At 43.0% G+C, this 19,740-nt stretch overlaps 1 protein-coding gene across 3 annotated transcripts in view; it reads right to left on the bottom strand.

Moving 5' to 3' along the window:
• Positions 1–19,740, bottom strand: part of ASTN2 (astrotactin 2) — an 856,022-nt gene that overhangs the window by 479,929 nt on the left and 356,353 nt on the right. For all 3 annotated transcript variants that reach the window (XM_081282178.1, XM_081282176.1, XM_081282177.1), the window contains one exon: positions 3,025–3,192. In XM_081282178.1, the coding sequence (XP_081138304.1) occupies positions 3,025–3,192 (168 nt within the window). The remainder of the gene's footprint in view (positions 1–3,024; positions 3,193–19,740) is intronic.

The following is a 19,740-nucleotide window of genomic DNA, read 5'->3' as shown; positions in this document are numbered from 1 at the left end:
GCTGAGATGGTTGCATATTGGATCCTCATGATACTTCCAACTCTTAGGTGTGTGTGTGTGTGGGGGGGGGTAAATTCCAGATGATACCGATGCAAGGGCTGATTATTTTCTAAACTGGCTAATACACACTCACTCCTTGGATGGTCCACTATTTAGAAGTGTGCCCCCAAGCCTGTGGCTAATGGAGAAGATCATCAGAAATCAGAAACATGCGTGAGAAGCAGATCATCTGGGAAGCTAGCCCTGCAAATACTCACCACTTGCCTGGTGTGGGCAGCTTAGAGGGAGGCACAGAAGATGCTCCTTTCGGTTCCCTTCCATCAATAATCTTGCTTCTTTTTTAATCAAAAGAAAAAAAAAACCACACAGATGCTATTGAAATGCACATTTCTATCTTCAGCTAAGATTTCTTCTTTGAATTTGAGTTGTAGATCTGTAGTGAAGGCTCATACTTTTATGTGACTTTGGCTTCCATTTTGAATATAAGTTTAACTTTTTTGTGTACCAAAGCAGGATTCTGTAAGTCACCCTTGACATGGTTCCTAACTCTACATCTCCTTCCAATTCCTCAATGTGGTCAATCCAGATATTTTTCACACATCCAGAACAACACAGCAAAACTTGCTGCCTGGGCATTAGAAGTAGAACTCTCCACCCAAATGGCTCAAACCAGTGAGCAGACATAAGAACTCAGAGGCATCTTGCAGGCCTTTCACACTGGGCTCCCTGCTTTCCTACTAATTCCTTTAAATGGATCACTCAAATATTTGTCAGTGGATTTAAAGTGATCCACACTTTATTCTCCAATGTACAGTCAGTGGAATCTCTCTCCGTCCCCCGTCCTTCTCTGACTCTTCATTCCTACCTTTTGTGACAGGAGATGGAGGGGTGGCTCATTACAACCTCCCAGCTCAGAATCTGTAAGTAAAAAAAATCTTTGAACATATTTTCTGCTGTGGGGATTATTGAATTTGTGCTTTTATCTGAAGAATCAGGTGCTTCCCCAGACAGGGTTTTCCCAAGACCCTGGGAAGAACACAAAGTTGAGTTCCCAGAGCCAGAGCAATGCTCAATCAGGAACGAACTGAACAAAGGTCAGACAAAAGCCACAAGAAAACAAGTTTCCTATGTGTGGGACCCCCTGGCCACGAGCCAGACAGGCATCATTCCAGAAGTGTCTTGTGGATGGCACACTGTAAACACTCACATCAATGTCCCCTCCATTTCCTGTTAAGGCAGAGTTGCTAGACACTGGGGCTCCGGAACACCAATACAGCCAAGGGCCATCAAAACAAGTCAAATGCCCATCCTTTGTTTCTACATGACATTAACCAGTCACCTTGACCTCATACCCAGGATTGAGCTCTTTATCCCTTTAACCCAACACTGATCATGCCATGGCATCCCTGGCTAGCAACATGATCCGCCCTACTGTTCAGAATGAATAATTTATAATTGTCACCCGGATGCTGATTATGTTCTCCTTCTCTCTCCCACAGCTCTGTGGCCCAGGCCACTACTCACTCTTGCCCAGGTGAGAGCACAGGATGTGTGAGCATGCTTGGTATGGGCTCACCACGCTGCAGCCAGGGCGATGATGTTAAAATACAGGTCAGGTCCCATGGCTCCTCTGCTCAGAATCTTCCAGGGACCTTCCATCTCACTCATAATACAATCCAAAGTTCACCTCACCCTATACAAGAGTCCGAATCTGCCCTCAGACCCACACCTTCTGTTCCTCAGATCACACCTCCTACTCCTCTCTTCTCCCACTTTCCTCCAGCCATCCTGGGCTTCCTGCCAGTGCAGAAACAATGACCCATTTGTGGGCTTCTGTCACTGACCCTTGCAGTTTCCCCTGCAGAGAAAGCTCCCCCCACATATTGGCATGGATTCCTCTGGTCTCGTCTTGAAGTGCCTGTTCAAATGTCACCTTCTCAGAGAAAGCTCCTCTGACCACTCTCTATAATGACAAATCCTGCTCCATCTCCAGCTTCCAGTTCCTTATGCCCTACCCTCCAGCACCCGCCCCCATGCCAGTGTATGCATAGGTACTTGTTTACCTGCCTATTGCTGTTCTATCCAACAGAGCTTTTCATAGGCATGGAAATGTTTCAAGTTTGTGGCTCAAGTAGGTAGCGCTCTTCACATGAGGCTACGGAACACTTGAAATCTGGCTAGTGTGACTGGGGATAAGAATACTTACCTTTATTAATTTCAATTAATTTAAAGTAAGTAGCTACATATGGCTTATGGCAATCATATTAGACCATGCAGAATTAGCGTCTCCTGCCACACACACTAGATCAAAAGCTTCATTAGGCAGAGATTTTTGCCTTTTTTTTGTCCACTTTTATGTTCTCATGGTTACTCAGGAAGTATCTATTGAATGATGGGTATGAATGAATGAATCGGAACTTTCCGTGTATTATATCATTTACTCAACAGTCTTGCTGGTTAGTTTTTTTTTTTTTTTATACTAGGGATTGAACCCAGGAGATCTTAACCACTGTGCCATATTCCCAGCCCTTTTATATTTTATTTTGGGACAGGGTCTCACCAAGTTGCTTTGGGCCTCGCTAAGTTGCTGAGGCTGGCTTTGAACTCACAATCCACCTGACAGATGTGTGCCCCCATGCCCAGCTTGTTGGTTGGGTTCTATTTTAATTTCCTGGTACTCAGAGATGTGCAGTATCTTGTTACAGAATACCCAGCTAGCAAGAGATAGGCAGGATCTGAACTCAGGGGTGTCTCTGGTGACATTCAGACCATTTGCCTTCCTGGACTTGAATGATGTGTTCTCTGTTGTCTTTTCTAACTCTGAGTTTCTGTGATTCTCTAAAAATTTTCTCCCTCACCAGGAAATGTAAGCATGTGGTTAAAGCATGAACTGCATAGATGGGCCTTTATGTCAAGCCCCTGGTCAATGGCTCAGAATCCAGGCTCTCTTGGCAGAAAGGGCAGACCCATCTTTGGCCCATGCTCTCCCACTTGGTAACCCCAGCCCCGACTCCCACGGCTCACCAGTTTCTGGGTCGCAGAGCTGCTCACAGGCATCTGTTGTCCTTTGTCCACAGAGGTCCCTCACCCACGGGGAGGTGGCATTGATCTGGTAATACAGGGACAGCTTGGCCGGGTTTAACCAGTCGGAGATGTCCAGGTAGCTGCCTTCGCTCACCACGAAGCTGCTCCCTAGGGGTGAACAGAGAAAGACAGCTACTTTCTCCTCAATTTTAGGGTCTTGCTGCTGATGCTGTAGGATCAGACAGGTGCATACAAACCACCATTCCCTGCCCCTGACACCAGATCTCACGAGTCTAAAGGCATTTTACTGAGCATTTATATTGTGACAGTAAGGTGCCATAAGTCAACAGAGGCAGAGGTAAATCAGACACAAGAGAGAGAGTTCAGCCTAGGGGTTAAGAGTAGGTCCTTAGGACTGAGGGGGACGTGGGTTCAAGTCCTGATCTGAACTAGCCATTAAAGTCACTTGGTGCCTCTGGGACTTGGGGATTTCATCTGTAAATGGAAATATTAATGAGGCCCACCTCAGCTGTGAGAATGAAATTAATTAACGTGGATGAAGTGCTTAGCCAGCACCTGACTTGTTCTAGTGAAGGATGATTAAATGTTGAATTTCAGGAGGAATAAAACAGCTAAAGTCCCTGTCATCCAGGCACTGCCTCTAGAATAGGGACCACAAATGCCCACAGGGGTTGGGTAAGTGATTTATAGGAGAGACTGGCTGAGTGTAAAAAAGGAAAATAGCATCCAGGCCTCCTGTTCTAGTCGTGTTATGGATTTTGTTGTTATTATTATTTTTTGTTGTTTTCTGCTGAGAGGGGACCAATCAAACCCAGGCCTTTGCCTATGCTGGACAACTGCTGTACCACTGAACAATATCCCCAGCCTGATTTTAATTTTTTATTGTTATTTTTATTCTGAGAAAGTTAAAGTGATAGAGAGAGGGACACAGAAACAGGAACAGATTTTTTTAAAAAAAAAATTTCTCAAAGGAAAAACTCTGCAGTCACACAGTGAAACTTTTGATTTGGGGAAACAGTAGGGACAAGGTGGGGTTTGGATCAAAGGAACACTGCAATCTATGACAATGGAGCAGCTGTGAAGCAGTTCCAGCAGGCTCTAACCCGGTGGGACTAAAAGCCAGGGCATCAGATCAGATTACCTTAGGGAGAGGCTGAGGATTCAAGTTTTTATTGTGATCAATATTTTTACAATGATGACACAAATCTGTTCCTGAAACATACACAGGCCAGAATTCTCTGTTTTTGTGATCTGTGTCCTGAAATGCCCCTCATGAATTCATATGATAGACAGTTAACATACATACACTTACATGTGTATAGGCTAATATATTGCACATGCATGCATAATAATACATAAAATCATATGTGCACGCAAATAAATTCCACACATATGCATCAGTGCACAAACACAGATGCATACATCATTTTGGGGGAGGCAAGAAACAGCCATTCAGGGTGGCTGAAAATGGGTTGTAAATGGTGAATGCACATAGATATCAATAAAGAAAAGCAAAGGTTGAATTTCACAGGGTTAAAAAAAAAATCTGACTGAAACAGCACGAGGCTTCATAAAGCTGAACTGGAAGAGTGGTTCTGGATTCACGGCAGATCTAGGAACCTCCGCTCCAGGAGATATTCAATTGTGTTTCACAATTAATATGGCTTGGCTTCTCCCCTGTGTCTGACTCTCTGTACTTCACTGTCAAGCCAAAAGTCTTCAGTGGTGCAATTTGAATTCCCCACAGGAGGATTCAGTTAATAAGTATCAGATTGGTTTGACAGAGAGCTCTCTGTGACATCCTATCAGACTCTGCTAACTGACCTAAGCTGGGACTCAGTTTGGCTCAGGTGACCTGCTGTGGTCCAACATGTAATGGTCAGGGAGGAGGAATCACAGCAGTCTCAACTGGCTGCCGGAACACCTAAGGCTGTGGGTGGAAAAGGTTCCCTGAAACAGGTAAGGGCAGAGCAGGCTGCGATGATCTTCTCTAACTCACATAAATATGATAATTTCTACTACCTAAAGAATGAGTTTCCAGGGAAAAGTTCAACTGACAACAGTATTTTTGGTGTGGATGGAAGAGGTATCCACATAAATAGCAGGAGCAGACAGCATCAGGTGCTGAGATAAGGAAATGACCACCCTTGAATCTGGCCCTAAAATCCTTGGCAGCTAAAACGGGGGGGAAAAAAAGGGAAGGAGTCTGTTGGATTCCATGTTTCACATTTCTGGCAAGTGAAGATATGCAAATCTATCTGCAAAGCCATATTTCCCCCACTGGAACTAAGCCCAAGCAGAAACATGTCACATGGGTCCTTGAGCAAGGCACCGAACATCAGTATCAACTACAGATTTTTCTTTTAAAAAAGCACAGTCATGCTGTTTAAATGGATAATTCTTGTATTTATTCTCACTAAAGACTGAGGGATGGATATTGAATTGTGTCCCAGGGCTGAGTTTGGTTAATCCTGCTACTTCAGGAAAGCTACACAGTGCAGCGATAAAGAGAACAGTCAGCGAGATAGGAGTTCACATCCTCTTTCTGCTCCTTACTGGTTCTGTCAGCTTGTGCAAGAAAACAAGCCCTCAGTTTCTACCTATGAAAAGCATGGACACCCACACCCTTCATGGAGTTAAGATCCAGATCCAATGAGACAAGTCATTTGTCTTAGGTCAGGATCACCAGAAAACAGATGCAAAGACAAAGACTGGCATGCGGGAAGCTTGGGGGGGCATGCTTGTAAGGGGGTAAGCAAAGCAGGATTGAGCAGAGGGGGAAGTCAAACTTCTGGAAAGTCTCAACAAGCTCTAGTTGGTTCCATGGGCACTCTGGAACTGGGATGGTCCTTCTGAGTTGCTTCAAGTCAAGGCAGCCTTTGTACCTCTACCAGTCGTTGACTGTGAGTTATCCCTGTGGAAGGGACATAATCTTGGATGAACTATTCCCTTTCAATGAAGGACATTTCTCCAGTAAGAACTCACCTGACAGTGGACAACCACCAACATTCCTGGTGGCTGGGGGAATGAGTGCCTTGGTGCTAACTGGAGACTGGGGTTCAGCATCACAATGTAAGTCCTGGGCACACTGTGAAATCTCACTTAACCAGAGCCATGTTGATTATTATTTGGACTTCTTATAAACTTGGATTTTAAATAGAATATTAGTTATCAGGTATCAAATATGAGAAGTATGAGTTTCCTTGGAAGGAACTGGCTTGAAAGTAGGTAGTTCAGACTAGATGTGCCTCCTCCCCAATCCACAAACCTAGCCCCCAGTGGGATGGAATTTGGAAATTGAGCCTCTGGAGGTGATTAGGTCATGAGAGAGAAACTCTCATGAATGAGATTCGTACACTCATAAAAGATAACCCAGAAAGCTCCCTTGCCCCTTTCACCTTGTAGGAACCCAGAAAACATGATCGTTTATGTACCAGGTAGCAGATCAGTCTGCCAGTATCTTGATCTTGGACTTGCCAGCTCCAGACCTATAAAATATATGCTTTCTGTTGTTTATGAACACCCAATCTGTGGCATTCTGATATAGCAACATGAATGGACTGAATCAGCAGGTTACCTTCTCTTCCCTACACAGAGATGTACAATTGGTCTAATGGCAGACGGGAGCTATTGTCTTTGGAATGTCTTCTGTTCATCCCTGGGAATGTGTAACACAATCTGCTCACTTAATCCTCACAACAGCCTTGTAAGATACGAATTTATCTATTTTCCAGAAGGATAACATGAAATCTGGGAAGAAATTGATCTGGCCAGATCTGCACAATTAGTAAATGGCAAAAGTGAAAAATGAAGCAAGCCTCCAGAGCTGGGACTTTCCGTTTATTCCAGGCTGTCTCGGGAAACAGGGACTTTGGTTGAGTTGTTTTCTGTTTTCCTTTCACCACGCCTCCAGTAGTCTGCAAACTCCTTTAGTGCATAGAGTACAGTGTTGGAGGACTTTTGTTTTCTCCAGTAGACTGATTTCCTACAGGAAACAGGTTGTGATTCATTAGTCCTTATCAATTTGGCTCTTGGTAAAATGCCTGTAACATGCTGGGAGTTTAGTGAATGTCAAGTACATTAATGATATCAAAAATTCCTTGTTTGACTAAGTTAAATTTCTTCTCACTTCATGGTATTATGAAGTAGAAATGCTTCTGAATCTTCTCCCACCCCCAACTTAGTGTTTTTCATCCCATGAAGGCCAGAAAATAAGACTAGTCTTTTAGACTCTCCCAGTTCAAACTAAAACTTGAACTTCACTATGTTGGTCCCTGAGTTCTCATATACCCCATGGGCATGGAAATGGATAACTAAAGTACAGACTCAGGTAGAAGGGTTTCATGGAAGGAGCAAGGAGATACAGCAGGGGCATACCATACCAGACAATGCAAAGGAGAGACTTTGTATCAAATTTAATGTGTTCATTTAACTAACACTGAGTAAACCCCTCCCTGTTTAGAGCCTGAGAAATGGGCTGAATTCATTGAGAATATTATGGACTCAATAAGGGTGATTAAATATATGCACAGATATCTATAATAAAAACTATAGTGGGTTGAGGACTTCCTGAAAAGGCTAGACATTGTCTTTGGACATAAGAAGAAGAAAAAACAGGAGCTCACAGAGGAAGCCTTGAGAGGTAGCCTTTAAGTTAGACCCCGAAAGATGGGAAAGGGAACAAGAAACCAGACAGAAGTCAAGGTAAAAGGAGCAAAGCATGATGAGCTATGTCCTCCACATTCTATGGCAACCCATGTGATATTCACTCCATAAGGCCCAACTCCAGAACAGGCTCATACTTCTCCTAACCCTTTTAATACTTAGGAGGAATCTCACTCAAACAGGTTCACTCATTCATGCATTTGAGACACTATGCAGCATCAAGCCCTGCACTGGGCTCTTGGTGAATAAAAGCTGACATTTGCTACCAAGTTCATAGACCAGAAAGGCAAAGCAGATATGGAAACTCTAAGGCAAAGCCTGAGTATCCATTCCCCTCCCCCGTTTCTTATCCCATCTTATTGAAGGCAAATCTCACACTTTATCTAGCTCTATAATCAGCATGGTCCCTAGCGTGTAGTGGAGGCTCAGAAGATGCTGGGTGGGTGTGGAGAGAATGAGGCAGAAAGGAGCAATATTAAAGTCAAAGAGTATCAAGAAGCACTCTCTGAACAAAGTCTGGTGTTTCTTGGGAATCAATACTCCCCAGCAAAGGAGTAAAATTCATTGTTCCATGTGCCTCATATTTCTTGAATTTTCTTCTGGACTTCTGTTTTATTTCCTTGGCTTCATGTTAAAAATGCACTTCCATTACTGGGTGCTCTAAGATTCCTCTCTAAGATACTCATACAGATCCCCCCAGAGAGAAATGACTCTGAAATAAATCTCTGCCAAAAGCTCTCAACTTCAAAATGTCATGTTTCCTTATTTTTAAACACACACACACAACATAACACACATACACACACATACATATGCACACACACAGGTTTTTCTCCCACTGCCTTGTGGGAATATACATCATCTAATTAGCCAAATGGATTTTCAGTTCAGCCCAATCATTTCCTTATCTAGCATCTGAAGACCAGCCTTGCTCAGGGGACTGCACGGGCACGGAGGTCCTCATTAACTCTGATCTTCAATTACATTGATTATAAGCCTGCTTCTGTAATTGTGCAGCATAGATCAGGGGTGAGCTGGGGAGCTCAGGCCACTGTGTAATGTTCTTTGAAAAGCCAGAGGCACATCAGCCCCCAAAGAAACAGAAAGCTACAGATGAGAACTAAAAATACCACTGAAGGTGGTGTCACCAGATAAAAATTGCCTGGAGAGCCAGACAGCAGCTGCGAATCCCTTTCATTATACCTCGAATCATGAGACAGACCTCTGAGACCCACGGATGAACATTTCAAAAACAAGTCTCTAGTCACAGTGGTGAGTGGGTAGCCGTCCAGGGAAAGATGGTCTTCCCAGTTGCGGTGCAGGGAATGTTTTGGCCAGAAGCATTCATTTGTCTTTCTCGGCTTTCTTTGGATATGAAATAATTAAAGATTCCACTTATTCTATTTGATCACCATGGTTTCTACCTGTTGAGGTCTTGGACCTGGGAGAAATGTCGTTCCTCGGAACAGGATGAAAAACCAAACTCTGACGAAAGAGAAATGAAGACCACCCCTGCTATCAGCCCAACAGATCCCTGAAGTGTGTGTTCACTAATGCCCTATTCCCCAGCCTATGGAGCCCAGAGTCAGGCTTGCCACCATTAACTGAAACTATTTGATGAATGTGTGATCAAACTGCAAAAACAGGAACTAAAATCAAGTTTGAGACAATCTGGATAGCTAGGAGCCATCAATCTCTGAGAGCATCATTACAGGGATCTCTGAGAGGATCATCAGCCAGTCAGCTCCCCTGATCTTCCCCTTTGTCCTCTCTTCCCTCCTGACATTCTATTGTCCATTTCCTGGGGTCAACTTCAACCTTTTCCTGTTCCTCCATAAGGTCCCTACCTGTTATGGGCTGAATCATGTTCCCCTCAAATGCATGTTGGGGTCCTAATGCTTATTGCCTCTTGAAGTGATGGTATTTGGAGACAGGCCCTTTGCTTCTTTAGGTAAACAAAAATTGAACGAGGTCATTAGGGTGAACCCTAACCCAATACCAGCAGTGTCCTCCTTAGAAGAGATTAGACTAAAGATGCACACAGAGGAAAAACCCTGTGAAAACACAATGAGAGGCCACCGTCAACAAGTCAAAGAGAGAGGCCCCAGAAATAGCCAACCCTGCTGATCCATTGATCTTGAAATTTTAAGGTACTTTCCATGGCAGCATGGCAAAGCAATATACTACTACCATCATATTTGACAACTATCTCTTTATTCTGCCATTTGCACACATTAATCTTTATTTTGTGCCAGGGATCCCTATGGATTACATTTCAGAATAAAATTTTTCAAGTTTATAAAACAAAATGCACAGTGTTACTAGGGAAACCAACAAATAAACCCAGTTCTATACATGAGCTGCTCAGGGGTTCATGGAGCTAAGAATAAAAGCCCTAGTCGACCTGTGCTCTTTTCATCCATTCCTCAGAGGCCCACTGCATGTACAACTTGGTTCCAAATACTTCCAACATCACTGGAAGAGAGATGATGATGATACAGGATAAGAATAAGATGCACATGATAAGAGGGGGAAAGAAGCCAAGAAGACCCCAAGAAGTTCCAGTAGCTATTTTAAAGAGGTCAATCTCTTTCATTTTACAAGAAATACAATTTTTTCAAGCACTGAAGAAGACAGAAACTTGGTTGAGATTGGAATCTTCTTTGATTCGTCATACAACAAATCCGAATGTTATGATACTATAATAGTTACATATTTAATTTTACAAAATATCAGAAAACTGAGAGTTCTTTGGACCCAGAATTGACTGTTTTATCATTCTCTAAGAAGCCTTTTAAAACATTTTTCACAAACCATGTCTCACCCATGAAACTGTAATGCTAGAGATATACTGTGTATCTGTTTATGTAGTATCGGTAGAGCTTACATATTATATTTTGGTGTACATAAAAAGAGTAAAATTATCTCACCCTGCACATGAGAATCCATTTTCACTCCATTTTTTTGCAAGTGATCCTCAGCAAAGATGCCTGCTCCAGTCACACCCTCTTCTTTTAGAGATAAGAAAACTTGGGTTAAGGAAAGGGACCAAGGGGCTTAAGATCCCATTGGGATTAGGGAAGTGCAGTCATGCACAGCATCAAGAGTCTTTGATCAAAGAAGAACCTCATATCCAACAGTGGTCCCTTGAGAGGATAAGGGCTGAAAACCTCCTTTCCCCAGTGACATTATAGCTGTCATAATGTGTTGTGGTGATGGTGGTATAAACAAAGGGCGCTGCCAGTTATATGAAAGTGTGACATGCACAACTATGTAAGGAACTTGTACTTGATAATGACAATGTTGCTCTTTACTAGTATACATTTATCATTACTTAGGTTGTAGGCTTCTACCTATTAAAAATAACTTTACCAAAAAACACCATGGCCTATTACACCAGCAGCAGCTGCAGACAGCTCATCTTTACCAGTCTCTTCATTGCATCATTTTCTCTTGAGCTTGATTTGAGTTCGTGTTGCTTTGCTCATCATGGCCACGGGAGCAACAGACTATACCAGATGCATACACCATGTAGCCTGGGTGAGTAACACACTGCTCCATCTAGCTGGTGTAAGGACACGCTACAAGGTTCACAAAACTCACAGCGCACCCCATCGTTATGCAATCAATGACCTAATGTATACACCTAGAATCTGGATTCTGTGACTTCCACCCTCCCAGTGCTGTGAAGAGGTAAGATCAGTGATTGCCACTGGTTTTCCAAAGGTCACACAGCTGAGAAGTGTCAGGGCAGGGATAAAACCCAAGACTTGTAATAACCTCTGGCTCAGGTTTGTTGCAGGATGTCACACTGACCACCAAGAGCAGATCCTGGGGAGCTAAGGGAGGGTCATGAGGCTACCTGGGACAGGAAATGTTGACAACTTGAGAGGGCCAGGGTCTGGAAGAAACTTTTGACAGCACATCACCAGATATGACAGAGGAAGCAACGAGGGAAGAGGTGGCTTCTCCAGAAGCCACTGGGATTGTGGGTGTTCTACATTAGAAAAATAGCAGTTTTCAAATAAAGCTGTATCTCGTTCCTCCTCCTTCTGCCCAAATGGAGATGTCCCTGAAGTGCTAGGCCCAAATTTCCTCTGGGCAATAGCTCTGTTTCTGTCATTTTCTGTATTCCCCACCTCAGATCGTGATCAAAGTCTGGCTAGGAACAGATTGCCACAGAATTCTACATGCCTTTATAGATCCCTGCTCTTGCTTCAAAGTTGAGTTAGGGGTATTTGAGTCTGAACAAAGGATGTTTGAAGTTTTGACATTTTAAAAAAGAATTCCGTGCCCCCCCGCCCCCCCCCCCAGGGATACAACAATTTGGTACCAAGCTGAGTAATGGGAAAAGAACAAAGTCATGCAATGCTTCTCAGTTTTCTTTAACTTGTTTAAATTTTTAAGGAAGAAATTTGGTTAAAGATGTAGAGAGTTATTTACTCTTCATTTAAGAATTTATTTTCTTTTAAAAAGATTTTCTTCATCATGTTATTGGGAATGTATGCATCAAGCCCAATCTCAATGTTGGCTTTCTTTTTGATCTAGGATCAGTGTGTCTTGAATGAACATGGTAGACAGTTGCTCCCAAAACCCAAAGGTCCTTTAGCTTTGACTTTCTAATACTGAAAAATCACTTTCTCTCTGTCAGCTGCCCAAGTAAGACATGAACTGAGATGGGAGCTCAGATGGGAGCTTTGACAGGAGTCAAAGAAGGGCAGGTTTAATCCTGGCCCAGTCACTACTTGCTGTGGGATCCTGGAACAAATCACTTAGTCTTGGCAAGCCTCCTCCATTTCCTTATCGGCTCAATGGGAATTATATTCCTTCATAGAGTTTCTATGGCCATTAAATAAAATTTAAGTGAATTTCCTATGGACAGAACAGTGCTTGGCTAGGGTCTTTATGTTGTACTATTCTAGAGGACACGTTTTATGTACAAAGCCATGCATTCTAGGTATAATTATATGTCTATTCATAAATATAACACATTATTACTGCATATTTTGCATATGTATATGCAATTGGATATTGGCATGAGTTTTATATATATTATATATATATATATATATATATATATATATATATATATATATATTCACACACACACATACATATGCATACATATGAGTACACACACATAAGCACAGATAGTTCCATTAACAACTATATCCCATGCAGACAATGCCTCCTGAAACTGTGCAACATGGTAGTCCTGCCAGAGACACAGGAAGACAATAGTTTAATTTTGAAAAAGTCACTTTGCTCTCCCCTACCCAGGTTACACTCATTTCCTCAAGGCTGACTTAAAGCTTTTTCCAGTAGCATCTCTTGATGTTGACAATATCCTGGGGTACATTGGGTAGGGAAGGAATGGAGATGCTTTGCAAGCATGAGGGGCCCTAGAAGAATGCTTGGCATGTATTATGTTGGGTACATTTGCAAAACTTGTGGCTGAGATGTGGATGGCTGGCAGAAGGACCCACTGAAATGCTTGTGGCCTTTTGGATCTAGCAGTTTAATTATCTTCCCTGTCCTGTGCCTTCTTCTTTGGGTCTGTCCTTTCTTATGAGATGTGCTTCTCTCTGCCTTTCCTAAGAAATCTGCACTAACGTCAGGGGCTGTTTGGCAAAGACGACTCACAACTGCAAGTACTAAGAATAACCATATTAGCAATTCCTCCCCGGATCTGTTTCATTACTACACTGTGGGTTCAATGCCAACCGACCAAATTAGGCCCAGGCACCTGCCTGCTTTTGTCTCTCACTGTCAGTGTGTGTATGTGTGTGTATGTGTGTGTGTGTGTGTGTGTGTGTGTGTGTGTGTGTGTGTGTTGCTTTTTCCTCCAGATCTCTTGCCTTCTACTCTCTTCTTTTATCTAGAAATGGCTTCAGTACAGAAAGCGCAGACCTTGAGGTTGGCCAACCTGGATCCAAAAGGTTCCCTTAAACTCACCATTTCAGTGACCCCTGGAACATGCTCAGTATTCTTTTCTCAGTTTCCTCATGTAGAAGAGGATGAAAAGTACTTGCCTTATAGCATTTGCACGAATATGAAATGTGACTGTGCGTGTCTAATACATTGAATGCACCTCTCAAATGAAAAATTTTATTGTTGCTACCGTTGCTGCTGTTGCTGCTGCTGCTTCTATTAATCTAATTGACCTTAGAAACACTGCCCATTTTATGGACAAGGAAATTAAGGCTGAAGGAGGCTAATGGTACATGTCCCAAAGCACACAGATAGAAGACTGATGATTCAAAACTAGAAATGTGGTCTGCTCATCCAAAGCTTGGTAATGCCAGACCGCTTCCCATTCCTCTCACATCAAGGAACACCTGTTCACAGTACTAGTATATTTTATTGTTGGGGTGGGGGGGTGGCTTCTGTCAACATTCACCTTTGGTTATTTCTCTAAGTACCGAGCTTCCCATGTTAGCAGCTGAAACATAAATCACACCATATTGAGGGGGAGAGAGAAAAGTGGCAGGGGAGGGTGACATAATATTGTAATTCAATATTTAATATCTCCAAAGACATGTAATACATCCTCATGACATTTCCAGGAGATATTTTTCTGGAAACTGGACAATAATTCAAATTAATGCTAAGCCTAAATCTAATTGTTTTATGATGTTACAAAGGACTACATGGGGCAAAGCTTCCAAAAATCAGAGGTTTCAACAGTTATGTTGATGGAACAGATTTCATTGTCTGGCACGGATGTGAACAGCTGCCTAAGTATATAATATTGGTACCAGGAGCAAGATAATAAAGGAGAGCTGCAGCTCAGGTACACCAAAGCAGTCTCATCAATCACCCTTCAGCTGCCAAACCCTATTATGAATTCTGGGAAAGGTAAGGAGAGTTGCCATCCTTTCCATGTCACAAAGAAGCATCCTGCACAAGTTCCACACAAACCTTAAAATAGAATCCACAAGTCCACACTTCTGGTACCCTTCTTCATCTACCATCATTTTACTTCTCAGCAGCCTGGTTTTGACTTTGACTCCCGAATGTATGAACTCCTACAATTGACACGTGTCCAGTGCGCATCACTTACATGCTAGGTCTGGCTAAAAGGGTGGGGAATAAGACAGACATGGCACTTGGCCATCAAGAGTGCATAATGTAAGAATGGTAAACAATCACATGCACCGACACTTACACAACTGAAAGTATGAACAAGTGCAGCAAAGAAAACAATGAGCTTCCTGGCGGGGTGGTATACGTGTGTGTATGCACAAGCATGTGATGTTGTAATAGAAAAGGGAGGGTGGAAGTGTTAAAGAAATTATGTTTCCTGTAAAGGGGAAAAAAACATGTGAAGTGTCCAAGATAGAAAATCATTGAGTTCTGTTTCCAGTTGGAACTAACAGTCTAACAAAGGATGATAGCTAAACTGAGGGACACGCAGGACGATTGGTACATATTTATGCTTTTGCTTTCAAACTTAATTGTCCTTTCTGGGGTGCTGAGTATCTGAAAGAGCACAGTTAAATAGCCAAACTATGACTTTGTGACTCAAAATTAACCCCTACGGTGCACAATCACATTTATACAACAGGAATGGGTAATAGCAGAAGACATAGAAAAGACCAACCGAAGTTCACTGTTTCACTTTTGCAAAGAATCAGTCAATGGCCATTGTTTTTGTTGTTAAATTCATTTAGACAATGAAGCCCTACTGTATTTGAGAGAGAGAGAGAAAGAGAGAGTCCAGTGTGGTGTTGAAGGGCAAAAATAGGGCTGAGGCAGCCAGCATTTGTGTTCTGGCCCTGCAACTAATGAGCCAAGTGATAACGCTCTAGTTAAATGGGCTTTCCTTCCTCCACTATAAAAATGTGCATAATGATCTCATAGGAACGTAGGAGGTAATATATGTAAATTAAATTTCCGTTGTTTCGAATTACTCACTTTTAATGTAAATTGGGTAATACATGTGAAGTGCTTAAAACACTACCTGACACATAATAAATGCTTAATAAATGTTAGTATTCTTACACTATTACTACCTACATGTATTTGATCATCCTGTTGTGAAATAAAACAGAACGCTGCCTTGTTCAAATATAGTTTGGCAAAAAACAAATACAATAACCAAGACTCCCATTTAAGCAACATATTAGCTTTGGATATAGCTGCACAAACAAAAGCCCATTCTGTGACTCATTTCTACTTTCCTAATTGCCTGCTCCTGCTCTGGACCGCAGCCAGGAGTCAGTCTTTAGCCTAGCCATGGATACGCACGCATCAGATTGTGTATGCGCATAAACAAGAACACACAGCTCCTGTGGCCTCTGAGGACTGCAAAGAAATGGCATTAAAAGTGAATGATTTGAAACAACTGAAATTTAATTAAAAACAAAATTAAAAGTTGTTCCAAGCCTGGCGCTGCAGCCAGCAAGACTCAGAGGAAATTAGTAAGTGCTACTAATAGCTGGATCCAATTCACAAGCCTCTACGAGGAGACAGCCCGAGCAAAGAAGATGCATACCTTTTAGTTGAAACAATTAAAGATCACTTCTGAGAAATAATCACAGACGGTATCCCAGGGCAAAAAGGACCATTAGTTGCTGGTGTGTTTCTTTTGGACTTGCTCATTTCCGTTATGGGAAAATGCTCTGAGAGTCCCCAATAGTATCTTCTATGGCAAAAGAGAAGGACAGCGATTTTGAAAATCAGACTTAAACAAGTGTGAGGCGGGGAGAATTTCTTTTAAAAAATACTTGCCACTCACTGCCTGAAATTCGGCTTTACTGATTTACTTATTATTTAAAATTTCAAATCCTCAAGTACAAGTCATTTTCATCAAATAACAGACCTCATGAGGTCAACTGTCAGCTGGGGACTGAGCACCAGGATGGCTGAGCACCAGGATGGCTGCGCATGCAGGTTTTTGGAGCACTGTGAAGGGGGCCATCCTGGAGGGTGGGGCGGCAACACACAGTGTGGCTGATTCTAAGGCAATGTTCCAAGGCGGGTAAAAGAGGTCTGTCTCTGACTCTCAGGAAAGCCTGGAGGTAAAGGCAGCAGCAGCAAAAACTGTCAGGAAGCTGGGTACTGTGGCACATGCCTGTAAACCCAGTGATTTGGGAGGCTGAGTTGGGAGGATCTCAAGTTTGAGATCTTAGCAAGACCCTAAGCAATTTAGTGAGAACCTGTCTCAAAAGAATAAAAATAAAATAAAAGGGACTGGGGATATAGCTCACTGTTAAAGTACCCCAGGGATTAATACCCAGTACAAATAACTGCAGCAAGGATAAAACTACCAGGGAGCAGGAAGATATAGAAAAGAATCTGAGAGGAATTCCACTAAGGCACATTCATATCCAGCTCAACTCTGCAACCCGCCTTGCTCAGGATGCCCAACCACACTGGCCTTGTCCTAGCTTCCAAGTCACTCAAGTGGCTTGGAATCTATTGCTCCCTCTGCCTGGGACACACTTTCTTTTTTTCTTTTCTTGGTTTAAATGCCATCTCCTCAGAGAGCTCCTCCCTGACCACCACAGTTGAGCAAGACATCCCAATTCTCTTCCTCAATTTATTCCACACAGCCACTCAACAAATACCACTGTTACTTTGCTATTCTGCAAATTTGCTTTGGTGTCTCTGTCTTGTGAATGAAAGCACCATGAAGGCAAGACTAGTCCATTCTTCACAGCACAACATCTCTGCTGCTCCATGACATGCAAGGGGCATAAAGTAAATGCTGGTCCCATGTGTGAAAAAGTTCTGTAAAGATTGAATAAGGCATGGTAGGTAAGTAGCACACTGACTGCCACATCAGAGGTACATGATGACTTTTACCTGCTATTCTTACAATTAATTAATATTATTTTATTTGGATTCTAGCTATGAACATGCTCCTTAGAGGGCAGAAGGATGGGGACTGAAAGGGACTAGAGGGCTCCAAATGCTAACATGGTGTCTTCACCTTGAGTGTGGAAAACCTAGTTACCTTGTTACCTATGTGGATCTTACTGGGGCGTGAGGATGGGAAGGGGTGAGGTCACGTGCTGCTCAGAGCTGATGCAGCAAGTAACTTGGGATAGGGGAAAAGCTGAAGCTAAATACTTTCTGCCTAGACCAGTCTCTTCCCATCCTCAGATGAGTTCTTTGTGGAAGGGGGGAATCTTTTTAAGCTCAACCCATTCTTTTAGGCTCAGCTCATCCTCTATTTTTTCCCCAGACTTTTGTGAGCTCTACCTTAGTGAGAATAATCTCCACCTTCCACCTTGATCTTGGATGGCGCTTTGGGAATATGGCTACTTGGGTTAACTGGCCTCAAGATTGGTTTTGAAGAATCTACCTCATTGCCAAATCAAATGACCTGATTTTGAGTGTGGAAATAAAATTGCAATAGGATCCATAATCACAGTAATAAGATTAAATGTCTCAGACTTATTCTATGAGTTTTTTTTTTTTTTTAAATGGGGAATGGATCTGCATATACTGAGTTCCCACTCTATGTTGGGTACTATGACACAATGTGGAGGCTACAGAGGTGGAAGAAAGAGTCCCTGCCTGGAAGCAGCACATGGCTCAGTCAGGAAATCGCTGGGCAGAACGTTATGCAGGAACATCTTCAGCCTTGGGATGACAACTCAACGGGGAACTCTGGGAGCTCAGCGCAAGGACACTTACCTCCTCTGCAAAGCCAGAAAACATTTCCTGCAAATGTCCACACCTGAGCTGAGTGCCGAAGCACTAGAACACAGCAGCCAGGAAGAGTGGAGGGACTGGGGATTTATGCAGAGGGAAACAAATCTTTGTAAAGGAGCAAAGGAGAATCTAGACTCTAAGGAAATGGCCATTACGTGTGGGCTGCATGTGAGATGCCTGAAGTGGGGAATGAGTAAAGATAAGGCTAAAAATAGTTTCCAGCTTTAATAGTCTATAATTTAGAAAATTGCCAAGCCGGCTCCTTGGCAATATGCCCAATGTGGGGGCCTCACCTCTGTGCCCACACTCCCTTCTGAAGTGGTAGAAGCTGCCATTTTAAATTGATTCCATATTTCAAACATGACACTAGTTCCCATTCCCAGGATTCTGGGCCTCCTTGCTGGCCTCTGTGACTGAGGTGAGTCCCCAGCCCAGCACATTAATGCTGCATTTGAGTCTTAGCAAGAAACAGCCACCCCCAGGAGCTTTGCAATCTCAGGTCACACCAGCACTTGTGTGGGTGCTGCAGATGATCTCTTGCTGCATCTTCCACACTGGCCCCAGTTCTGTGGTGAGACATCACCCAAGATATTACTAAGACCATTCAAGCCTTCAGCAAAGTGGCCTGCAGAGACCTGGCAAATTAATTTTGCTGAGAGCACAGTGACATCTCTTATGAATAATTTTCATCCAGGCAGGATTTGTAAAGGTCCTAATATGGTACCATCTTCAAAGTTATTTACATACCTTTTTTTTTTCCTTTTTGTTTCTGTCTTTTCCCTACAAATGTAGCCAAGAGGTAAACATCTGATTCTTGATCTCATATCAGGAAGCTGGCGCATGAGCAGAATCATAATAATAGCAATTACGTGTGCATGTCTACCATGGGCCAGGCCCTTGCAGTTAGCAACCATTTAATGTGGGGGGGGGCACTCTCCCTGAATGACTGGCATTCTCCTTCCCATGATAGGAAGAGGCTCTGTGGGTCACTTTCGTAGTGACCTCGATATTGTCCCATCCTTGAAGTAGCCGAAAGTGTCTTCAGGCGTAGGCATGCCTTCCTGCAGCCCCAGGGGTCGAATTACTCTCACCTGTCCTTGTAACCCTGCCCCTCCTGACCTTTTTAGGATGGAATTTCTAAAGAATGAGGGTCACTTCCAAACAAACACGCTAGCTGTCTCTTGCCAGCCTCTCATGACTTTGCTTGCTCTCCCATTTGGGGAACTTGAGGCCGAGAGCGAAGGAGCTGTCCTGAAGCTTGATTTAAAGGTAAAGTGTGTGTCTATGTTTTATTTGGTATCACAGGAAATTCACACCGGCGACCTTAAGTTCACCTGCCCACGCTGGTCGGGGGCGGCAATTTAA

The sequence above is a fragment of the Spermophilus citellus genome (genome assembly GCF_964194105.1).
Source record: "Spermophilus citellus genome assembly, chromosome: 2".
In the NCBI taxonomy this organism is placed as follows: domain Eukaryota; kingdom Metazoa; phylum Chordata; class Mammalia; order Rodentia; family Sciuridae; genus Spermophilus; species Spermophilus citellus.
The sequence above is the reverse complement of the archived record's forward strand: the minus strand, read 5'-3'. Positions and strand labels throughout refer to the sequence as shown.